The 18,144-nt window shown below is 36.7% G+C and overlaps 4 protein-coding genes across 9 annotated transcripts in view; 2 read left to right on the top strand and 2 right to left on the bottom strand.

Annotated features, from left to right (window-relative positions):
- Positions 1 to 1,279: 1,279 nt before the first annotated feature.
- cart4 (cocaine- and amphetamine-regulated transcript 4) lies at positions 1,280 to 2,259 on the top strand. Its single transcript, XM_051137048.1, has 3 exons — positions 1,280 to 1,555; positions 1,853 to 1,933; positions 2,041 to 2,259. Exons 1-3 carry the CDS (start codon positions 1,430 to 1,432, stop codon positions 2,146 to 2,148), a joined length of 315 nt encoding a protein of 104 aa, XP_050993005.1. The 5' UTR covers positions 1,280 to 1,429; the 3' UTR covers positions 2,149 to 2,259.
- Positions 2,260 to 3,037: 778 nt separating this feature from the next.
- Positions 3,038 to 16,661, top strand: si:ch211-191i18.4 (uncharacterized protein LOC799350 homolog). 2 transcript variants are annotated; one of them, XM_051136687.1, is made up of 3 exons: positions 3,038 to 3,375; positions 3,453 to 3,575; positions 16,531 to 16,661. In XM_051136687.1, exons 1-3 carry the CDS (start codon positions 3,244 to 3,246, stop codon positions 16,537 to 16,539), a joined length of 264 nt encoding a protein of 87 aa, XP_050992644.1. In that variant the 5' UTR covers positions 3,038 to 3,243; the 3' UTR covers positions 16,540 to 16,661. The 2 variants fall into 2 exon arrangements, with proteins under 2 accessions (XP_050992644.1, XP_050992643.1); XM_051136686.1 differs by lacking the exon at positions 16,531 to 16,661 and adding an exon at positions 4,904 to 5,028.
- jtb (jumping translocation breakpoint) lies at positions 5,096 to 11,656 on the bottom strand. 2 transcript variants are annotated; one of them, XM_051136684.1, is made up of 6 exons: positions 11,463 to 11,656; positions 9,997 to 10,186; positions 9,859 to 9,899; positions 9,673 to 9,764; positions 8,288 to 8,367; positions 5,096 to 6,531 (listed from the first exon to the last, which is right to left on the bottom strand). In XM_051136684.1, exons 2-6 carry the CDS (start codon positions 10,098 to 10,100, stop codon positions 6,375 to 6,377), a joined length of 474 nt encoding a protein of 157 aa, XP_050992641.1. In that variant the 5' UTR covers positions 10,101 to 10,186; positions 11,463 to 11,656; the 3' UTR covers positions 5,096 to 6,374. The 2 variants fall into 2 exon arrangements, with proteins under 2 accessions (XP_050992641.1, XP_050992642.1); XM_051136685.1 differs by lacking the exon at positions 11,463 to 11,656 and adding an exon at positions 11,279 to 11,372.
- Positions 13,057 to 18,144, bottom strand: part of LOC127181769 (potassium voltage-gated channel subfamily KQT member 4) — a 70,058-nt gene continuing 64,970 nt past the window's right edge. For all 4 annotated transcript variants that reach the window (XM_051136680.1, XM_051136683.1, XM_051136681.1 and 1 more), the window contains one exon: positions 13,057 to 17,944. In XM_051136680.1, coding sequence (XP_050992637.1) covers positions 17,741 to 17,944 — 204 coding nt within the window. In that variant the 3' untranslated portion in view covers positions 13,057 to 17,740. The remainder of the gene's footprint in view (positions 17,945 to 18,144) is intronic.

The raw sequence follows: 18,144 nt of genomic DNA, 5'->3' as shown, positions 1-18,144 counted from the left end.
ACATGTAAATGAATGAAAGAAAAGCTTATGAAGTCATTTTTGAAAGAGAGAATGGATTTTTAAAGACATACTGACCTATATTTATGCTCTTAAAAATAAAACATCTTTTTAAAGGATTAGTTCACTTCTAGAATAAAAATTTCCTGATAATTTACTTATTCCCATGATGTTCATGTCTTTCTTTTTCTCCATATTGTGGACTTCAATGGGAACCAACGGGTTGAAAGTCCAAACTGCAGTTTCGATGCAGCATCAAAGGACTCTAGATGATCCCAGCCGAGGAATAAAGGTCTTGTTAAGTGAAATAAATAGATTAAAAAATTTATATACTCTTAACCCCAAATGCTCGTCTTGCACTAGCTTGGTCTCGTGCATAACGTAGTCACGTTGGAAAGGTCACTCGTGATGTAGACGGAAGCACCTACCCAGTGTTTACAAAGAGAATGCGCAAAGAAAGTCAAACGGCCTTTACAAAAAAGGTAAAACTACTATATCAGATGATTGTGAGTTTTTCGCCCTACCCTGCCTTTTTGAACCAAAGTACACATATGAAGAACTAACCGCATGTGACTTTTCCAATGTGATTACGTGACTTGTAAAGTTGCGTATGCGTATCACAGAGCTAGTGCACGATAAGCATTTGTGGTAAAATTAATGTACTTCTTTAAAAAAAAATAAAAACAACTAAACGTTTAACTAGATAAGACCCTTATTCCTCAGCTGGGTCCATGCAGAGCCCTTTGAAGCTGCATTGAAACTGCAATTTGGACCTTCAAACCGTGGATCCCCATTGGAGAAAAATCCTGGAATGTTTTCTGCAAAAAACTTAATTTCTTTTTGACTAAAGAAGGAAAGGACATAAACATCTTGGATGACATGGGGCTGAGTTAATTATCAGGAAATGTTTATTCTGGAAGTGAACTAATCCTTTAACATCTGGATTCATGAACAATCTTTAACATCCATGCATTTTCGTTATATGTTATTTAGATGATTCAAATGGTTCTTTTAAGAACTGTTCACTGAAAGGTTCTAAGACGCAACAGTACAACCACAGGTAATTCTAACAATTGCATGCCAATAAATACATTAGTCAAATTCTCTTAGCGCACAAACAGCAGATTTAAACTGCACGGGTGTCAAAGCGATATCATCTCTAATTCAAACTGACTCTCAGCTGGTTCTTGAAAAAACAGCCGACTGAATACGGATGTAGTGACGTTACGTGAATACATCAGGTAGCAGGAACACCGTATAAATAGAGAAAGTTTCCCAGCAACCCAGTGAAGCAATAGAAAGCGCCAGCAAGAGCACAAGCGCCGACAAAAACTTTCATCGCCGGCATCGCTAAAATAGACCATAGTAATAAAAAGGATTTTGTACTTTCAGTTCTTAGTTTTATCTTATAGACGCCAAAGCATTCAGCACCATGGACAGCGTCCGCGCAGCGGTTTACCTGAGCGTTTTCCTCTCGCTACTGTGCGTCTGCAGGGGTCAGATGTCACTGGACAACCGACTGACCGAACAAGAGGAGCAGTTCATCAAAAGAGACCTGGTAAGAGAATAAATGAGACTGTTATACGGCATAACGTAACAAATGCATTTTCAACCTGTTGATTATAAAAACTTTCAGCAACATCCTAAAAAACAGCATTTGAGCAGCGTTCACTGAATGGGTTCAGACATTTCAAGTGTAACGATATGTTTATTCGCGTGAAATTCGCTGTAACTTCCAACTATTTTCTCAGTAGAAATATCTAACGTCTCACCTGTATAAATACAAAACTGTCGCATTAATCTTTAAGTTCTCATATCTAATCTAAATGCATGATTTCTCACCATTTGTGTTTAGGCTGAGGCGCTTGATGAACTTCTGGATGGAGATCAGGACAATCGGATATCTGTGGAGAAAAAAGCTAGCGTCATTCCACGGGTAAACACATTCCTCCACTTTTTTCATGTTTTCTTAAAAATATCGTTCAGCATCAAGTAAAAGATGTTGACTGTAAAAATATCTAATGGGGTGCACTATGTTTCTAGTGTGATGTTGGAGAGCGCTGCGCTATGAAGCACGGACCGCGCATCGGGCGACTATGTGATTGTATGCGAGGAACAGCCTGCAATACTTTCTTCTTGCGCTGCTACTGATGGAGCTCGCCGCCAACTCTCCCCTCTCTCAGGCACTGTGCTAAGAAACCCGTGACAGCAATGCTTGGGACACTTGGTTTAAGATTTAACGGTTTAATTCTACGCGTGAAATTACATGGGTGATGTATTGATACTGTTGTATTGTTCGTAATCTTGATTACATGTGTATATGATTGTTTATTTTCAGTTAATAAAATGTCTTTGAGGCTCATTCGTTCTGAATGTTGTCTAAATGAAAGTATGTATACATTCTCTGTGAGTTCATAATTTAACTATGTTTAATAAAACCGTAAAAACTGTTAGAACAAGCTCTGAACTGAGGGTATTATTACAGGTAGCCTAAGATACAAAAAGGGTGCGATCAATGGTGATTAACGAGTGTCGTGATCAACAACTAAAATCTCGATTTGAAAAAATCATTAATCATTGGTTTCTAGTGAATCTTATGACAAAAAAGACAGATTGGAACGAGCGATTTTCGGTGCGCAATCAAAACAAAATTGCCTTGTGACGCCTTAGCGCAGTTAGGGTCATCTTAAGTTTTAAAAGCAACAGAGATTTGTGATATTTAAATCTGTAATGTTTTACAGTCCGGAAAACGCGTACAGTTGCTGCGTTTAGCTCCTCAGGCAAGTGCGACTTGTTAGAGAGCGTGTTTTGCGCAAACTTGCAATATACCTTTTGTGGTTAGCCTACATCTTAACTATCATTGAGAATAACTACATTACATAATTCAAGCAGATCCCTGGTTGAAAAGCTTTGTTCTAGATCCAGACTCATTTTGTTTCTTAAATCCTCTTTGAAACAAAGAGGATTAGACTTCTGCAAGATATGTCCACAGGTTATGGTCACCAATCACCATTATATAAATTCAAGTAATCTAAATGTCGAAGGGAAATCTACATATAATGGCTCTGATAAATCTTCGATAATCTCATCAACTTGCTCTTTCAGTCGATCAGCTGGGGTGATCAACAACCTCATGTGACGTAGAAGCGGGTAAGACCTTTTAAGTACCGCAAACCTTTGCGTAAAAACTCGTGGAGGACCCCTCGCGACTAGAAGTACCCATACGTGACTATAATAAAAAATACAATGTCAAGTTTATCTGTACTTCTCGTAGCGCTTCACTGTGCCGTATACATTTATTCCAAAATCAGTGGCGTGGATTCAAGACCGCCAGACTATCAACCGACCGGGCCGTTTATCGACGACGCGACAGAAGCGGTGAGTTGAAACATTGCGAGCGTTCTTTTTTGGACCGCAGATCGTTGGATAATCGGAAAACTTGCTGTTTATTTCAGGCAAGAGCTGTGACAGAATACAAAGAAAATCTACAAAGACAGGTCGTGCCCATTTTGAAAAGAAAGTTCAACCGTCTTCCAGGCGTATGCAGACGACTCAAAAGGAGGAGGATAACAATTCTGGTACTTCACTTTCGTTTATTTTAAGTCTGTATACTGTGACAAACACGACTGTCGTGTATATTCTGTACTGAAGTCATTTAACGGATACATGTCATCATTTACTCACCCTCGAGATGTTTCAAACGTGTATGGGCTTCTTTGTTTTATGAAACAGAAAAAAGATATTTTGAATAATGCTTGTATCCAGTTGCTTGTAGCCACTAATTTAAAGAAATACGGCTACAGTTGAGGTCAAAAGTTTACATACACCTTGCAGAATCTGCAAAATGTTAATTATTTTATTAAATAAGAGGGATCATACAAAATGCATGTTTTTTTTTAGTACTGTCCTGAATAAGATATTTCACATAAAAGATGTTCACATATAGGTTCAAACGCTCACTGATGCTCCAGAAGGAAACACAATGCATTGAGACTTTTTAAATGTAAAGATCGTGGTAAATTTAATTTATTTTGTCTTCTGTAGCTTCTTTATGTACACATCTTCATTCTGTTCAAAAGTTTACACCCCTGGCTCTTAATGCATTGTCTGAAGCATCAGTGAGCGTTTGAACCTTGCATGTGAGTCCAGCAGTTGTCCTCAGTGTGAAAAAATGGAGCTCAAAAATCATAGTCATTGCTGGAAAAGGTTCAAATACACAAAAATGCTGAAAAACCACACATTTTTAGGACCTGAAGGATTTTTCTGAAGAACTGTTCAGGACAAACAAGGGAGTCATGAACAACTATCGCTAAACAAAATAAAACAGCTGTGGATCATTCAGGTAACAACACAGTATTAAGAATCAAATGAATGTAAACTTTTGAACGGGGTCGATTTCATAAATTCAACTATTATTTTCTCTTATGGACCTCTAGAAATCTTATTCAGGTCAGTACTAAATATAAAATAACATGCATTTTGCATAATCCCTCTTATTTTGGTAAAAAATTAACATTTTGCAGATTCTGCAAGGCGTATGTAAACTTTCGACCTTCAGCTGTACCAACTGTTGGGTAAGCAACATTCATCAAAGTATAATTTTTGTATTCAACTTAAGAAATGAATTCATACAGGTTTGGAACAACTTGAAGATGAGTAAATGTAAAACATTTTAATTTTTAGGTCTACTATCCTTTTAAGAAGGTAGACCACAGAAAAAAAAAAACATTGCTTGTAGTACAAGTTCATCCTCTTTTGGGCAGCTGAACACTTTGAATGCAAATTATTCAAGTACTTTCTGAGATGCATTATAATATTTTTGGTTACTTTTGACACATTTTATTATTCTTGTTTTGATCAGATTTTCTTACAATTTATCCTTTTTTTTTTTTTTTAATCTTCACAGTGTAACACACCAAAGTTCTGTTCTGCGATCACACATTTCCCGCATGGCCACATCTGCTCCTGCCCAAAAGGATCAAAGTGCACTCATTTCTTTTTATGGAGTTTGTGACCTCTCTTTTTTTACTTTCATCACACAGTACATAATATTCCATTATGACAGAATAATGTGACAACAGACAAACCAAGGCAGACAATTCCTTTATCCCATTTATTCCTCAGTTCATTATCAACAGAGGACAGGAAATGTCACTCATCTTTCATAAAAATACACCTTTTATATTTTAAGTAGATCAATAAAACTAGCTATGGGACAACACTTAACCAAATCCACATGGCTTCCTTTTTAACTTGTGGAGTTGAGGGGGAAAAAAAACCCCCACCAATCAGCCTTAACACAAAGGCATTATTTTGTCAATTTTGTGAAGTGCTTAAAAAAAAATAAAGAGAAAAAAAAACTGGGTTGATTTCAATACATCTTATCCTTTTCAATTCAAGTCAAGCAGCTTTAACGTACACTACAATGCAGTCTTGCATATATCAGTCAGATATGAGTACAGAGCTGGTATTTTTGAGACTGACATTATGAACCAAGACGTTCGCTCACATAATTTTACATAAAATAATTCTTTTTACTCAGGAGGGCAAAGACTGAAAGTAAACACCATGAATAGAAGAAAAAAAAAAAAAAAAAAAAAAACTGTAATAAAGAACACCTACGAGTCTCTAAAGAACATGTTGAAAACACTTTAAAAGTATATACTGAAAATAAAGGTTTAACAAACAGCAACTGCACAAATAAGATTAATTAAATTACTGTTAATATTTCTGGAAGAAACATGTCAATGTTAATGGATGTACGAATGTGTCAGTTTGAAAAAAAGTCAGGAAAAGACATCAGTGATTTTATAAATGGTAGCACATCCCAAAATGAATGAAGCCAAATGAACAAACCCCAAAACTTTGTTATTCACTGAAACACACCGTCTAACATTGTGATGAAACACAAAACCGTGTCTTCTTTCAAGACTTTGACCATACAGTTCAATCTCAGCTTGACCAAATACTTGATGTGCTTTTGGATTATTGAAAACATGCAACACACACACCCATATTTTGTTCTACACACACCACCTTCACAGCATTTGAAAGAACAGGTATACGCAGAGCTGTACATCTTCTGTTACAAAATAGGGACTAGACTCCTGTCTTGCATAATGTTTGCTGATTTGATGGGATGGTCTTGAGATTCACATCTAGTTAGTTTAATCCTGCACAGAGGCAGCATCCACAAGTCAGTCTGGAGAGCAACTTAGAGCACATTGTGCCCGTTCAGAGCTCTGTCTTTGTGCGTCCAGTAAGATTAAACCAGTGATAAAGTCTGGAAGCTTCCATGGACTGTGGGGTTATGCCCATTGCTGAGAGTTTATAACACCAGGCCACAGGCCCATTAACTTTTAGAACAGTCTGGTCTACTAAATAGATTCTATCTGTCGCCGAACCTTGTCCGAGGCTTGGCGGTCAAGTGAATGTTGCCTAGCGACCACTACTATTGCAAAGACAACAGTGAGAGCCAGCATTGCGCCCTCAAATTTCCAAAAGAGATGCTCCTCCATTTTGGTTGACCGACAGCTGAATGGAAAACAAATAGAAAGAGTGAATTAAGTTAGTATGATTTCAAGCTGGGTTAACAAAATTGCAAGCCAGATAATCAGTTGCTATGTTGCCATCCAAATATATAGTGGGCTTCAAAGGTGCTCAATGGATTGACGTTAAAAATGTAGTTTCAACGCATCTTAAACGCATCATAAACGATCTGAGGAATAAGGGTCTTACCTAGTAAAACGATCTGTCATTTTCCGAAAAAAATAAAAATGTATATACTTTAACACCAAATGCTTGTCTTGTCTAGCTCTGCGATGCACAAGCGTACACTGTGTATTACGGTTCAAGACAGTTAGGTAATGTTGAAAAACTCCCATCTTATTTTCTCCTCCAACATCAAAATCATCCTACATTGCTGCAGAGTGTTTACAAGTGAATGTGCAAAGTTGGTTAAACACCCTTTACAAAAAAAAAGCTAAAACGGTGATGTGGGATGATTTTAAAATTGGAGTTTTTCTACCTACCCTACCTAATATGCATGTGCATGGTAGAGCTAGACAAGACAAGCATTTGAGCTTAAAAAAAATACAAGCTTTTTTTTTTTTTTTTTTTTCAGAAAATAACCAATGGTTTCGCTAGATAAGACACTTATCGTGTAGAGCTCTTTGAAGCTGCATTGAAACTGCATTTTTAACCTTCAATCCGTTGAGCACCATTGAAGTCCACTATATGGAGAAAAATCCTGGAATGTTTTCCCCAAAGACCTTAATTTCTTTGTGACTGAAGAAAAACGACATGAATAACTTGGACGACATGGGACTGAGTAAATTATCAGGAAGTTTTTCTTATTCTGGAAGTGGAGTAATCATTTAATTATAATATAGAAAAAAGTGGAATGTTGAGAAACGTTTGCGAATAAAGCAGTGCTTCCATCACAGAAAACAAAATCATCACTTTCAGAAAAAGAATTTTTTTCCCTTTTACGACAACTGTGACTCTTTCATTAAAGGAGTCATGAACTGTCATGATCTATTTTGTACTGTTCTCTAAGGTCCACTTCTAAAGTTAAGAGTTTTTACATTCAAAAAAAAAAAATCATAATTTAAAAGTAACAAGCTATTTTCTGTCCTTATTTCGACTCCCCTCATTAACGCCTTAACGCTCTGTTTGAACAGACATGACGGATTGTGGACTCTGAAGTAAACGCCCGCTGCTATGATTGGCTAACAGTTGTGTATGGTTGACAGCCTACATCCTTTACAAATGGATGCTGCTGTGATTTAGGTTATAAACGCATAAATACTCAGTACTTATCAAATGATTTGTAATAAAGTAATATTGTCCACATAATAAAAACAGTTTCTCACACTTGTGTGGTGCAACATTACAGTCGGATCCAATATAGTGTGCACAGCATCGTCGTTTAGTTTCAGTCTTTCTGAAAATCCTACATCGAATTGTGCCATGTTTTTAAACAAACCCATGGTGACCAAGTTTATACCGATGTGGCTCGCAACTTAGTGTGGAACATTACATAACCTGTCGTTATTGAAGATTGGCTTCAAAATAAGCTGTTTATAAACTAACAAGAAAGTTTGGAGTTCTGAAACTTACAAAATGTTTTTATAGTACAATGACATCTTACATGTCAAAAGTAATAAATTACCCAAGGTTTAGAACATGCATTTATTTGTCCTGTCTGCATCAATGTATGCGGTTGGAAAACTGACTACTGTTAGCTGAACAGAACAGGATATATATTTTTTGGTGGAGAGCCACTCACCTTTTGTATTCATCTCTGTTGGATTTAGTGCAGTTGATCTTTTCTACAAATCCTGTTTGGCCACAGGCAGGTATAGTTTTCTGTAAAGAAAAGGATTTATAAGGGAAGCAGAGGAAACTTTTAAATTAACTCTCAAAAATGAAATGTGCTTCTGTTCAGAATTCAGAAGCTATCGAGCTTGTTTATCCAATGGAGTATATTCTACTTAGGAATCTTTAACATGTGCTTACATTCATACATACAAATATACACAAAATGTATGTAAAGTGTATTTGAAGACTGTCAGAATGTTTCATAAGATTCATTTTTTTTAAATGCTGTTATTAAAGGAATATCTATTATAATTACTCACCCTAATGTTGTTCCAAACCTGCAGGACCTTCATTCATCTTCAGAACACAAATTAAGATTTTTTGATAAAAACAGAGAGCTTTCTGACCCTGAGTAGACAGCAACGCAACTACCACATTTAAGGCCCAGAAAGGTAGTAAGGACATTGTTAAAATGTGACATCAGTGCTTCAATCTTAATTTTATGAAGCTATGAAAATACTTGTTGTATGCAAAGAAAACAAAAATAATGACTTTATTCAACCATTTCTTCTCCTCAATATTAGCCTCCATCGTGCGTTTACGAGAGTACCATGACACATGCGTGTGCTGCTGCTGACGCAGGAGTCGGCGTTCTAACGTTGAACCAAGATGTGCTGTGGCTTGTTTACAAGCAGAGAAAGACGCATGCTGTAGATAAAACGGCCTTCGTAAACATGTCTGAAGGTTCAGACAGAGAGGATGACTTGCAATTTCTTGCCCAGCTTTACTTATTTGAACTAGAATATACCAGAGCACCGGCTCCTGCGTCAGCAGCAGCACACGCAGGCGTTGCAATGCTCTCGTGAACTGACAGCGTCATGGAAGAGAAGAAATTGTTGAATAAATTTGTTGGTTTTTTTTCCTTGCACACAAAATGTATTCTAGTAGCTTTATAAAATTACGGTTGAACCACAGATGTCACATGTACTATTCTATGTCAGTGTTGTCGTCTATTTAGGATCAGAAAGCTCTTGGATTTCAACAAAAATATCTTAATTTGTGTTCTGAAGATGAAAGGTCTTATGGGTTTGGAACGACATAAGGATGAGTAATAAACGACAGAACTATGCCTTTAAGCAGCACAACTGATGATGATAAGAAATGTTGTTGAGCAATAGAAGACAGCTATTTTAAATTGTAATATTTCACAATGCTGCTGTTGTAAATACATAAATCAATAAATGTGGCCTCTGTTAGCACACAAGACGTTTTTATTAAAAACTTCAAATAAATCTCGCTAAGCCCAAACTTTTCAAAAGTTGTGTGTGTGTGTTTGCACGTGTATACCCTCACCGATTGTAAACCTTCACATGCACTGCACTCTTTAGCCACCACAAACTCCTCCAGCTGCCAGCATGGTGCCGTCATGGCCTTTGTCACTGCAACTACAAAAGAAAAACATAAGGACAATTACAAGTGTATGAACTTGATACATATTAGAAGAACAGTCTATGTTGAAATCCTGATTTTTTAAAATACCTGCTGCCTTCTCATCACTAAGAAGAGCTGCTCCAAACACTCTAGAAAAAAAATGAATGAACATGATCAAAGCTTGTTTTACATTACTCTGCATTAGAAGAGAATCAAGAGAATCAGGTAATCTGTATTTTTTCTCACCTAAGAGACACTAAGCCCCAAAATAAAGCATGAAGGGCCAGTATTCGGGGTCTCAGACATGCCATAGGGATCCTACAGTCGCTCTCCATCGCTCTGGTGCACATGCGTTTATAAAGTAACACAACTGGCGTTCACTGCCGGTTCATAGCGCAGAGTTTCTTTCCTTGAATCAGTAAAACATCCAAAGTATCTACAAAGACACAAGTGAAAAATAAAATAAAGACACCGAACGTCATATAAACACTGAACACATACCGTGAGAGATGATTTGAAGGCAGTGTTGGGAAGTTACTTTGGAAGTAGTGTAAATATTTCAATTACTTTATTAAAGCAATGTAACTGATTACTTTGGTTACTTACATTTTTCAAAATACTTCATCACTTGAATTAAGGTTACAAATAATTAAATTTTAAAGCCACCACAAAATGAGACTTCAGCACTTTTTACTTACTCTGTGATAGTTCTCAGGTTTGATACCGATTTAAAATCATAAGACATAGTTTAATAGCTATGATACTGTTTTCAATAACTAGTGTGACAGGAAATGCTGGAATCTAACAATGCCTTTGATAAACCATTCGTTAATTTAAAAAAAATAAAGCATATGCACAAAGCCAAACAGGAAATAAAAAAAGTTACCAAATAATTATATTCTGTCCTAAACTCCTGAAATATTGGCTCACATTTTAGAGCAGTCAATGCAATTTTGAAAAGAAATCAATCAAATCTGTAGGTGTGTGAACATATTCAGATGTAAGCCCCTTTGTAATCGTTACACTTTTTCATAAGTAACTAATTTAATTACACATTTTTTCTCAGTAGCTGTAACAGATTACCCATACATGTGTAATCAAATTACGTAACGCTGTTACATGTAACGTTAACTAGTTACTCCCCAATACCGTTTAAAGGTAACTCTTACCTAAACTGACATAATCTCATTATCTGTGCTATTTACGTGATGAATCAAGACGCAATCGACGTGTTAAAGAAAACAGACTAACTAAAAATATCATTTTTCTACTATATTTCAACTAACTACGTTAGCTAAAATCCCCGAGAAAAAAACTCTGTAATGTTAGTTTGCCTATACATAATGTAAAGCGAGTAAACTACAGTGAAGCCACATTGGACGTTACTAACAAAAGCAGCTAACTGTTACGTTAAAGCTACTTAAAATGTAATGTCATTTAAATATAAAACTAGCAGATTAAACGAAGTTAAATCAAAGCAGTGTTTACATCTAACTGATAAACAGTCTTATAAATGAGAAACACCTACCGTTAAACCAACAAAAATTTAACAACCGTCGCAAAACAAATGACTCCACTCACCCCCGATTACGGAAACACACATAAATACAGAAGAAACCCCGCTGATGATCTCACGAGTTTCGTAAACAGAGAAAGTGTGGTGAGCTCCAACTAAACACGGTCCACATCAGCAGGGAACACGCAGTACTCACCTGAAATCATATTAACCGAGCGTCCGTCTCTCCGGACATTCCCATGAGAGGATCTCCGAAACACTTAACGGCTAGCGATCATCGATCACTAGATATACACGACTGTTAGCTCTGAATTCGCCGTGTAAACGTCTTTATTTACAGAGACCTCTAGATAAGGGCCTGCCTGCCATACTGAAACAGAGAGGATTACGTCACAGGAGAGTGTGGCTTTCAAATCAGATTTAAAGTGTATCGCCCTCTACTGGAGCGGCTCTACATTGTCACGACCGTATTTCCTCTCAAAATGTGTTTGGATATGCATATATGGATTTGTTTACGTTACATAAAAATTACTGAAGCATATAGCGTCTGCAAACAAATGATGTTTCAAACTTGGGATCTACTGAACCCAACTGTTAGATGTATGAAGGCAGGTGTAGTATCTACTGTTTTGTCTGATTGTTATTGTTTCCCCTGGTAAAAAAAACAGCATATGCTAGTTAGGTAGGTTTTGATGCTGGTTTAAACTGGTCCTTGACCAGCAACATGACCAGCAAAAACCAGCAAAGGACCAGCTTAAACCAGCTAAGGACCAGCATAAACCAGCTTAAACCAGCATCAAAACCTACCTAACCAGCATATGCTGGTTTTTTCACCAGGGTCGTTTTTACAAACCACTTGGTTCGAGATTTAGTTTTTTAATACAATTACTTGGCACATCTAGACCCTACACAGGATTTGTGTATGGGTAAACATTAGATTTTATTGTTAATTAGATTTAATTACATTAAACTCATTTAATTTAATTGCATTAATTGTTATAATTAGGCTATTTTGTATTATACCATACAATTTAAGTGCATTTTACACGCTACAAACCACTACACTGTAAAAAACGATTTGTTGAGTCAATTTAAAATAATTTGTAACCTGGCTGCCTTAAAATTTTAAGTTCAGTCAACTCAAAAAAAGTTTATTCAACTTGAAATTATAAATTATACTAAGTGACAGCTTAGATATTTGAGTTGAATCAACTTAAAATTTTAAGGCAGCTGGGTTACTTACCCATCTGTTAAGTTTAGCAAACACAAATATCTAAGTTGTTACTTTGTACAACTTAACATTTCAAGTTGACTAAACTTATTTTAGTTGACTGAACTTAATTTTAAGGCAGCTGGGTAAGTAATTATTTTAAGCTGACTCAACTAATTGTGTTTTTTATTTTTTACAGTGTAGGTACATAATTAAGATAATACATTAAAACAAAATGGTAAAACACATTTGCTATTTGCAATATCAAACAGCAAAACGAGCTGTTTTGTACAGCTAAAGATAGCTGGACTTGGATGAGACCGGAAGCCAGACCCATAACATTAACAAACGGCCGCGCTCACTCTTACGCGAAGAAAAATGTGGATAGTTCAGTTTATAACTGCAACAGCGTTATTTCTAACAAATCCAGTTCAACTCAATTGATCATGAAATGCCCTGGTTGACAGTACATGTTTAAAGGTATTGATTTTCCTCTCACAAACTATTAAAATGTATCTAGAAGAGCATTAAATTACTACAGAGATCTGTTACACCTGTTTTTCATAAACAAAATCTGGATTTATTCATTTTTTTACAATCATTTCAGAGTTAAACATACATATTATAGATCAAGTTACCTCTCACAATAGCAGTTACCAATCATGTCAATGAGGAACAAAAGTATTATGTAATGCCTGAAAGGTTCAGAGTTCAGTTTAAAGGGACAGAGAAGTTTGAACTAACAAGAACTACTGAAAACAAGTGCTTGTTTTCAAATACAGTCCAGTAGAAACAAATGTGGTTAAAGGAGCATATATTGGAATCTGTGAAGGTGCGAGAGAAAAGTAAATGTAGAAAATTCAGCTTGAATTGTGAACTCCAGTTCTGTCCATTAGAACAATGAATAAATGCCATGGCAAGTGGCCTAAATGATCTCTTAGGTCCACCGTTGTACCGTAAACACGTGGTCAGTGCGCTCTAGCTATGTCAGTAAGGCAGAGGAGTGCTGTATTCCTTACAGTCCCCTCCATGCTGTCTGTTACCTGAACTGCATGTCATATAAAGCTGGAACCAATCCCATTACTGCATGCATAGATATTAATGTTGAGATCATGCATCAACGCTCATCTCAATGACTCAGATTAATCTCACTTCTCCCAGTTTACTCAATTCTTCAAAAATTGGCGAGTCTGTACGTGGCTGAGGTTAAGGTCACGTGTGAGACAATTTGAGAATTGTTTTCACATAATCAGACGAAAAAAAAATAACATGATAAGTATTTCTTCATGCTGGATGATCTCTGACTCATTGATCTTTAGGGGGTGATGAATGTAGCAAAACAAGGCATTCATTGTGAGGTCATAACCTGGTGAAAGATCATAGTCTTAAAGGGATAGTTCACCCAAAAATGACAATTCTGTCATCATTTATTTATGCTATTTCAAAGGTGTATGGCTTTAATAGATCTTAGTCAGGGTAGCACTGTATTTAATTTTTGACTGGAATGAAATTGATTGACTGTTGATTGTACTGTTTAGCAAATGTACCGATTGTTCAGCCAATGAAAAATGAAACATTCAGTAGAAAAAACACAAAAAGAAGTTTTGAAAGTTGTGAAAATTACATTATCTAGGACCATTGTAAAGACTGCAAGTCTTCCTCAGTCTCGTTTTAAATTCAATATGCTTTCTAACCTGATTAAAGCTGCATTATGTAGGTTTTGCCTCTTTGTCGGCATCTCTGTTTCAAACCTGCAATTACAGTTATTTGCAGAATTATCTTCTTTATGTGGGATGTGCATTGGCACGGCTCCTCAGATATACAGCAAATACACTTGCACCCATCTGTTTGCCCATGGGCGTGCTGGTCTGAAAACAAGGTGTTCAAGAGCATTGTTGGTGCGTTGCTATTTTGAGGCAATTAAAAAAGATTGCACCATTGACCAACTAAAACCTGGTATAAAGTCAATGGTGCAGTATTTAAAAAAAAAATTATTTAAAGGGCGCGTTAGTGATATGCACATATAGGTGGGTGCACAATGCGTGTACACTCTGCTTATTATGCACACTATGATTTGCAGCAGCACACAAACATTCATATTAAAAATGAAAGAATTACAATGTAAAAGATTATTATTGTGTATGCTTTAACCCCGCACATGAGCAGATCTGTTTCCTTTCTGGAGATGCATTCGGTCTTTGCTCTTGCAAATTGAGCTGTGTAAACAGCAAAAGGGAATGGGAAATGAGACTCAAATTGGTTTATTTCTTGTACGCCCAAAACACACCCATGACTCATTAAGAGAATAGCTACAACCCTTTTGGACCATGCGCCTGGTGCGCAGACCTTTTTGTCCATCGTTAAACTAGCAAAAGTGGATTTGCACGCCCTAAGTGCACCTGTGCCATGCATCAGACATCAGACCATGCACTCATATCGTTAAAATACGGCCCACTGTTTTAGAAGTATGTCTAAAATAATAAGTTTCACCCGCCAATGTTCCGCCACCTGCAGCATCCACAGATGTGACGTCTACAGATGTCTACTAGCCAGACCGGTTAGTAGACACACGTTTTAAACTCTGATTGGTTATGTACTTGCTCAATGATTGATTTTAGATAAATTTTAACCAAAAAAGTTACGTAATGCAGCTTTAAGGTCTATAGGGTCTGGACCCAACTGACATTGGTATTGGCCACAGAGACATTTGTTTTAAAATTTTGTGTTTCACAGATGAAGGAAAATTGACCCTTTTCACAGACTGTGATGACACATTTCCACAGCTATTGTTATCGTAACAAACTATACTATGTGTTTTATTACCTTGGCATTGAATTACTGAAAACTGATTAGCCTGAGCGTTTCTGATACAGTGGCTGAGGGAGTGACATCCTTCTCTTCTGACCAACATAATCAGTCTTTTTTTTTTTTTTTTTTTGCTGTTTTGGAAAGTCATAGAAACACTATCATGGATTTTTTCTTTGGTGTTAAATTGGAACGCAAAGATTATACTTGTATAACTATGAAGACTTCCACTTTTGAGAACCCTACACTGTACATTAAGAAAAAAAGGAAAGTACTTGTAATTTATAGACATTTCTGTTAACTCTAAAACACAATGCAATGAAATGCAAAATTCAAAATACAGGTAAAAGTCCTAATACAGTACTTCAGGGTCACAAATGAGCTTTTCCATTACGGGACATTTTTTACATTTGTGTGGGCAATTTTTATAATCACCTTATTATTATTATTATTATTATTATTATTATTATAAAAACCATATGTTGTCTTTAATGTCAAATACTTAAATTTACCCAATTACTTCAATCAAAATATTTAACTGTTGTCAATAACAATAGACTGTTTAAAATTGCATCTAAATTATACATGTAAAAACAGGAGCTCATAGGGCTGCAATATTACAACAATAATCATTATTGTAGATTTTTGCTCTTTATATTGTCATAATGATTAATAAATATATGTAAAAAGTTTTTGTTTCGTTTTGGGGACATCACATTCTGGCTTCACAGACAAACTCGGTCCATGACATTAGCCAAGTCTAGCACAAGTTACGCAAAAACTCCTGTTATAATCACTGAAGCTATGAAATTAATTTTTCATTTACATCATATCCGCACTGTGTCGTTTATGAGTTCATGAATGTTTGATTGGTTATAAGGCTCAACATTGCACAAAATGGCACATAAATGCAATCTGATGCAATGTGAGCGAATCATAATGTAATTCCGGGAACTGACACTTTTAAATTCATTTTCACATTTTGTTTTAATTTTTGCCCCTTTGTCTTGAATTTATGGGGCATTTTTGTTAATTTAGTTTAATTAATTTCCGACCCTGCAGTACACTGTGCTTCCGTTTTTACGGATTTTTTTTACAACGTAGAAATGTGAAAAGGGTCCACCATATAGGATTGGAATGACATCAAAACCATTTTTTGAGTGAAATATCCCTTTAAAATCTCATCTGATTAAGAGTCTCATTTGGGGAGAAGATATAGACTAATTTTGACCCTCTTCTTTGTTTGCAGTCAGACTGATGCACATGCTGAATGAGGAGATGGGCTGCAAGGCAGAGAGGCTGAGGATCGGAGAGAAGGGCATATGAACAGCCTCTACAACTAACCTCACTAAAATAAAACAAACTTGCCTGAACTATTCGAACTATTAACATGCACTTTAATGCTGGCTATTTCATCAAAGAATATTTTTATTTATTTGATTTTCTTATTTTTTGCACGGTGGGCTTCTGAGAGATGATGCAGTGGCAGGGTGCGATCGCAGAAGAGAGGGACCCAATAAGCCAAAGAGACACCGCAATGTGGGAAAGGAAACCTGAGGGTCTCACGTTTTGACGTTCCTTCCTTCCTGAAGTGCCAAGAGGAACCATGCAAGAACAAAATGACAAGAGATGATGCTTTGGTGGAAATCCTGTCCGTCAGTCCATCACGCTGTACTTAACAGCGATCTGCGATGCCGTTTTCGCTAAGGACATGTCAGTGATAAATAAAGAAAAAAGTACTATATGCAGTACATTCATTTGAAGCTCAGCGGCTTCTTCTTGTGGCACGAGGAGTCTGTTGCATCGGGCCAAAGTGTAAGGCCAAGGCCAAGAAAGAGAGTCCGAAAATCAAATTCAGTTCACAATGCCCTGATTTCTTAGAAAAAAAGACAGAGAGAAAAATAGAATTGCTCTGGGGGCCTATCGATTATCAAAAACCTCAACTCAACGAAACCAAGAAACGATATTGGCACTGAGATTTTCAGAAAAAAATAGCATCAATGAAACGTAAAGGGGACAGTTTTGTAGCAGTCAAGTGATTCGTCCCCTCATGTTTGGAAGACTGATAAGAAGTGATGGTGGAAGACCACTTCAGATAAAACTCTGCCATCTACTGGATGACGTCCAAATGTTCAACAAAACCTCAATAACGATATCATTCACATGAGAATATTTCTCTAAAATGTTCTTGAATCAAATTAAAAAGAAGAAAGGCTGTTACCACAGGTGTGTTAAAATAAAAACCAGACACTGCGAAAAATCAGGGCATAGTTTGCAAGGCAAAGTCTAGAAATGTTGACCCGAAGCCAGCATCCACTGTGCAAAGGATGAACCCATGCAAGGATACAGCAGTTGTTTAGAGGAACTGTGCTAGGTTAGTTTAGGGAGGTATTTAGCCTTTGGATGAGTTGCCCTGATGCTGCAGTCAGAGTGGGACTGCTGTCGGGTGTCTCTGGGGGTCATTCCATGTTGCCACTGTCTGAGTGAGAGATATTAAGAGTGTTTGCAGAAGGGAACAGGTCGCGTTGGTCAGTGGGACTGTGGTAGTCAGAGGTTAAGTCGGGTTCCAGCAGGGACGACAGGGTGAAGTGTGACGAGCCCTTTTTCAGGCACTGGGAGTAGAAGTTTAGGAGCAGGTCCAGCTTGTTTTCGATTGACTGCACCTGAGAAGGAAAAAAAAAAGAGTTTGTAGTCAAGTTACAACAAGATCTAGTGCTATTTTGTGATGATCTGATAATGTCCAGGAAATTAGTTTGGAATATTATTGAATGTCAGCAGTTTTCAAAACCACAACTATGTGAAACACAATAGGCTGCAATATAGACACTATAGGTGATGAATTACTGGCATGACAAGTGAAAAC

Source organism: Labeo rohita, chromosome 19, assembly GCF_022985175.1.
Source record: "Labeo rohita strain BAU-BD-2019 chromosome 19, IGBB_LRoh.1.0, whole genome shotgun sequence".
NCBI lineage: Eukaryota > Metazoa > Chordata > Actinopteri > Cypriniformes > Cyprinidae > Labeo > Labeo rohita.
This window is presented reverse-complemented; position numbering and strand designations above follow the sequence as displayed.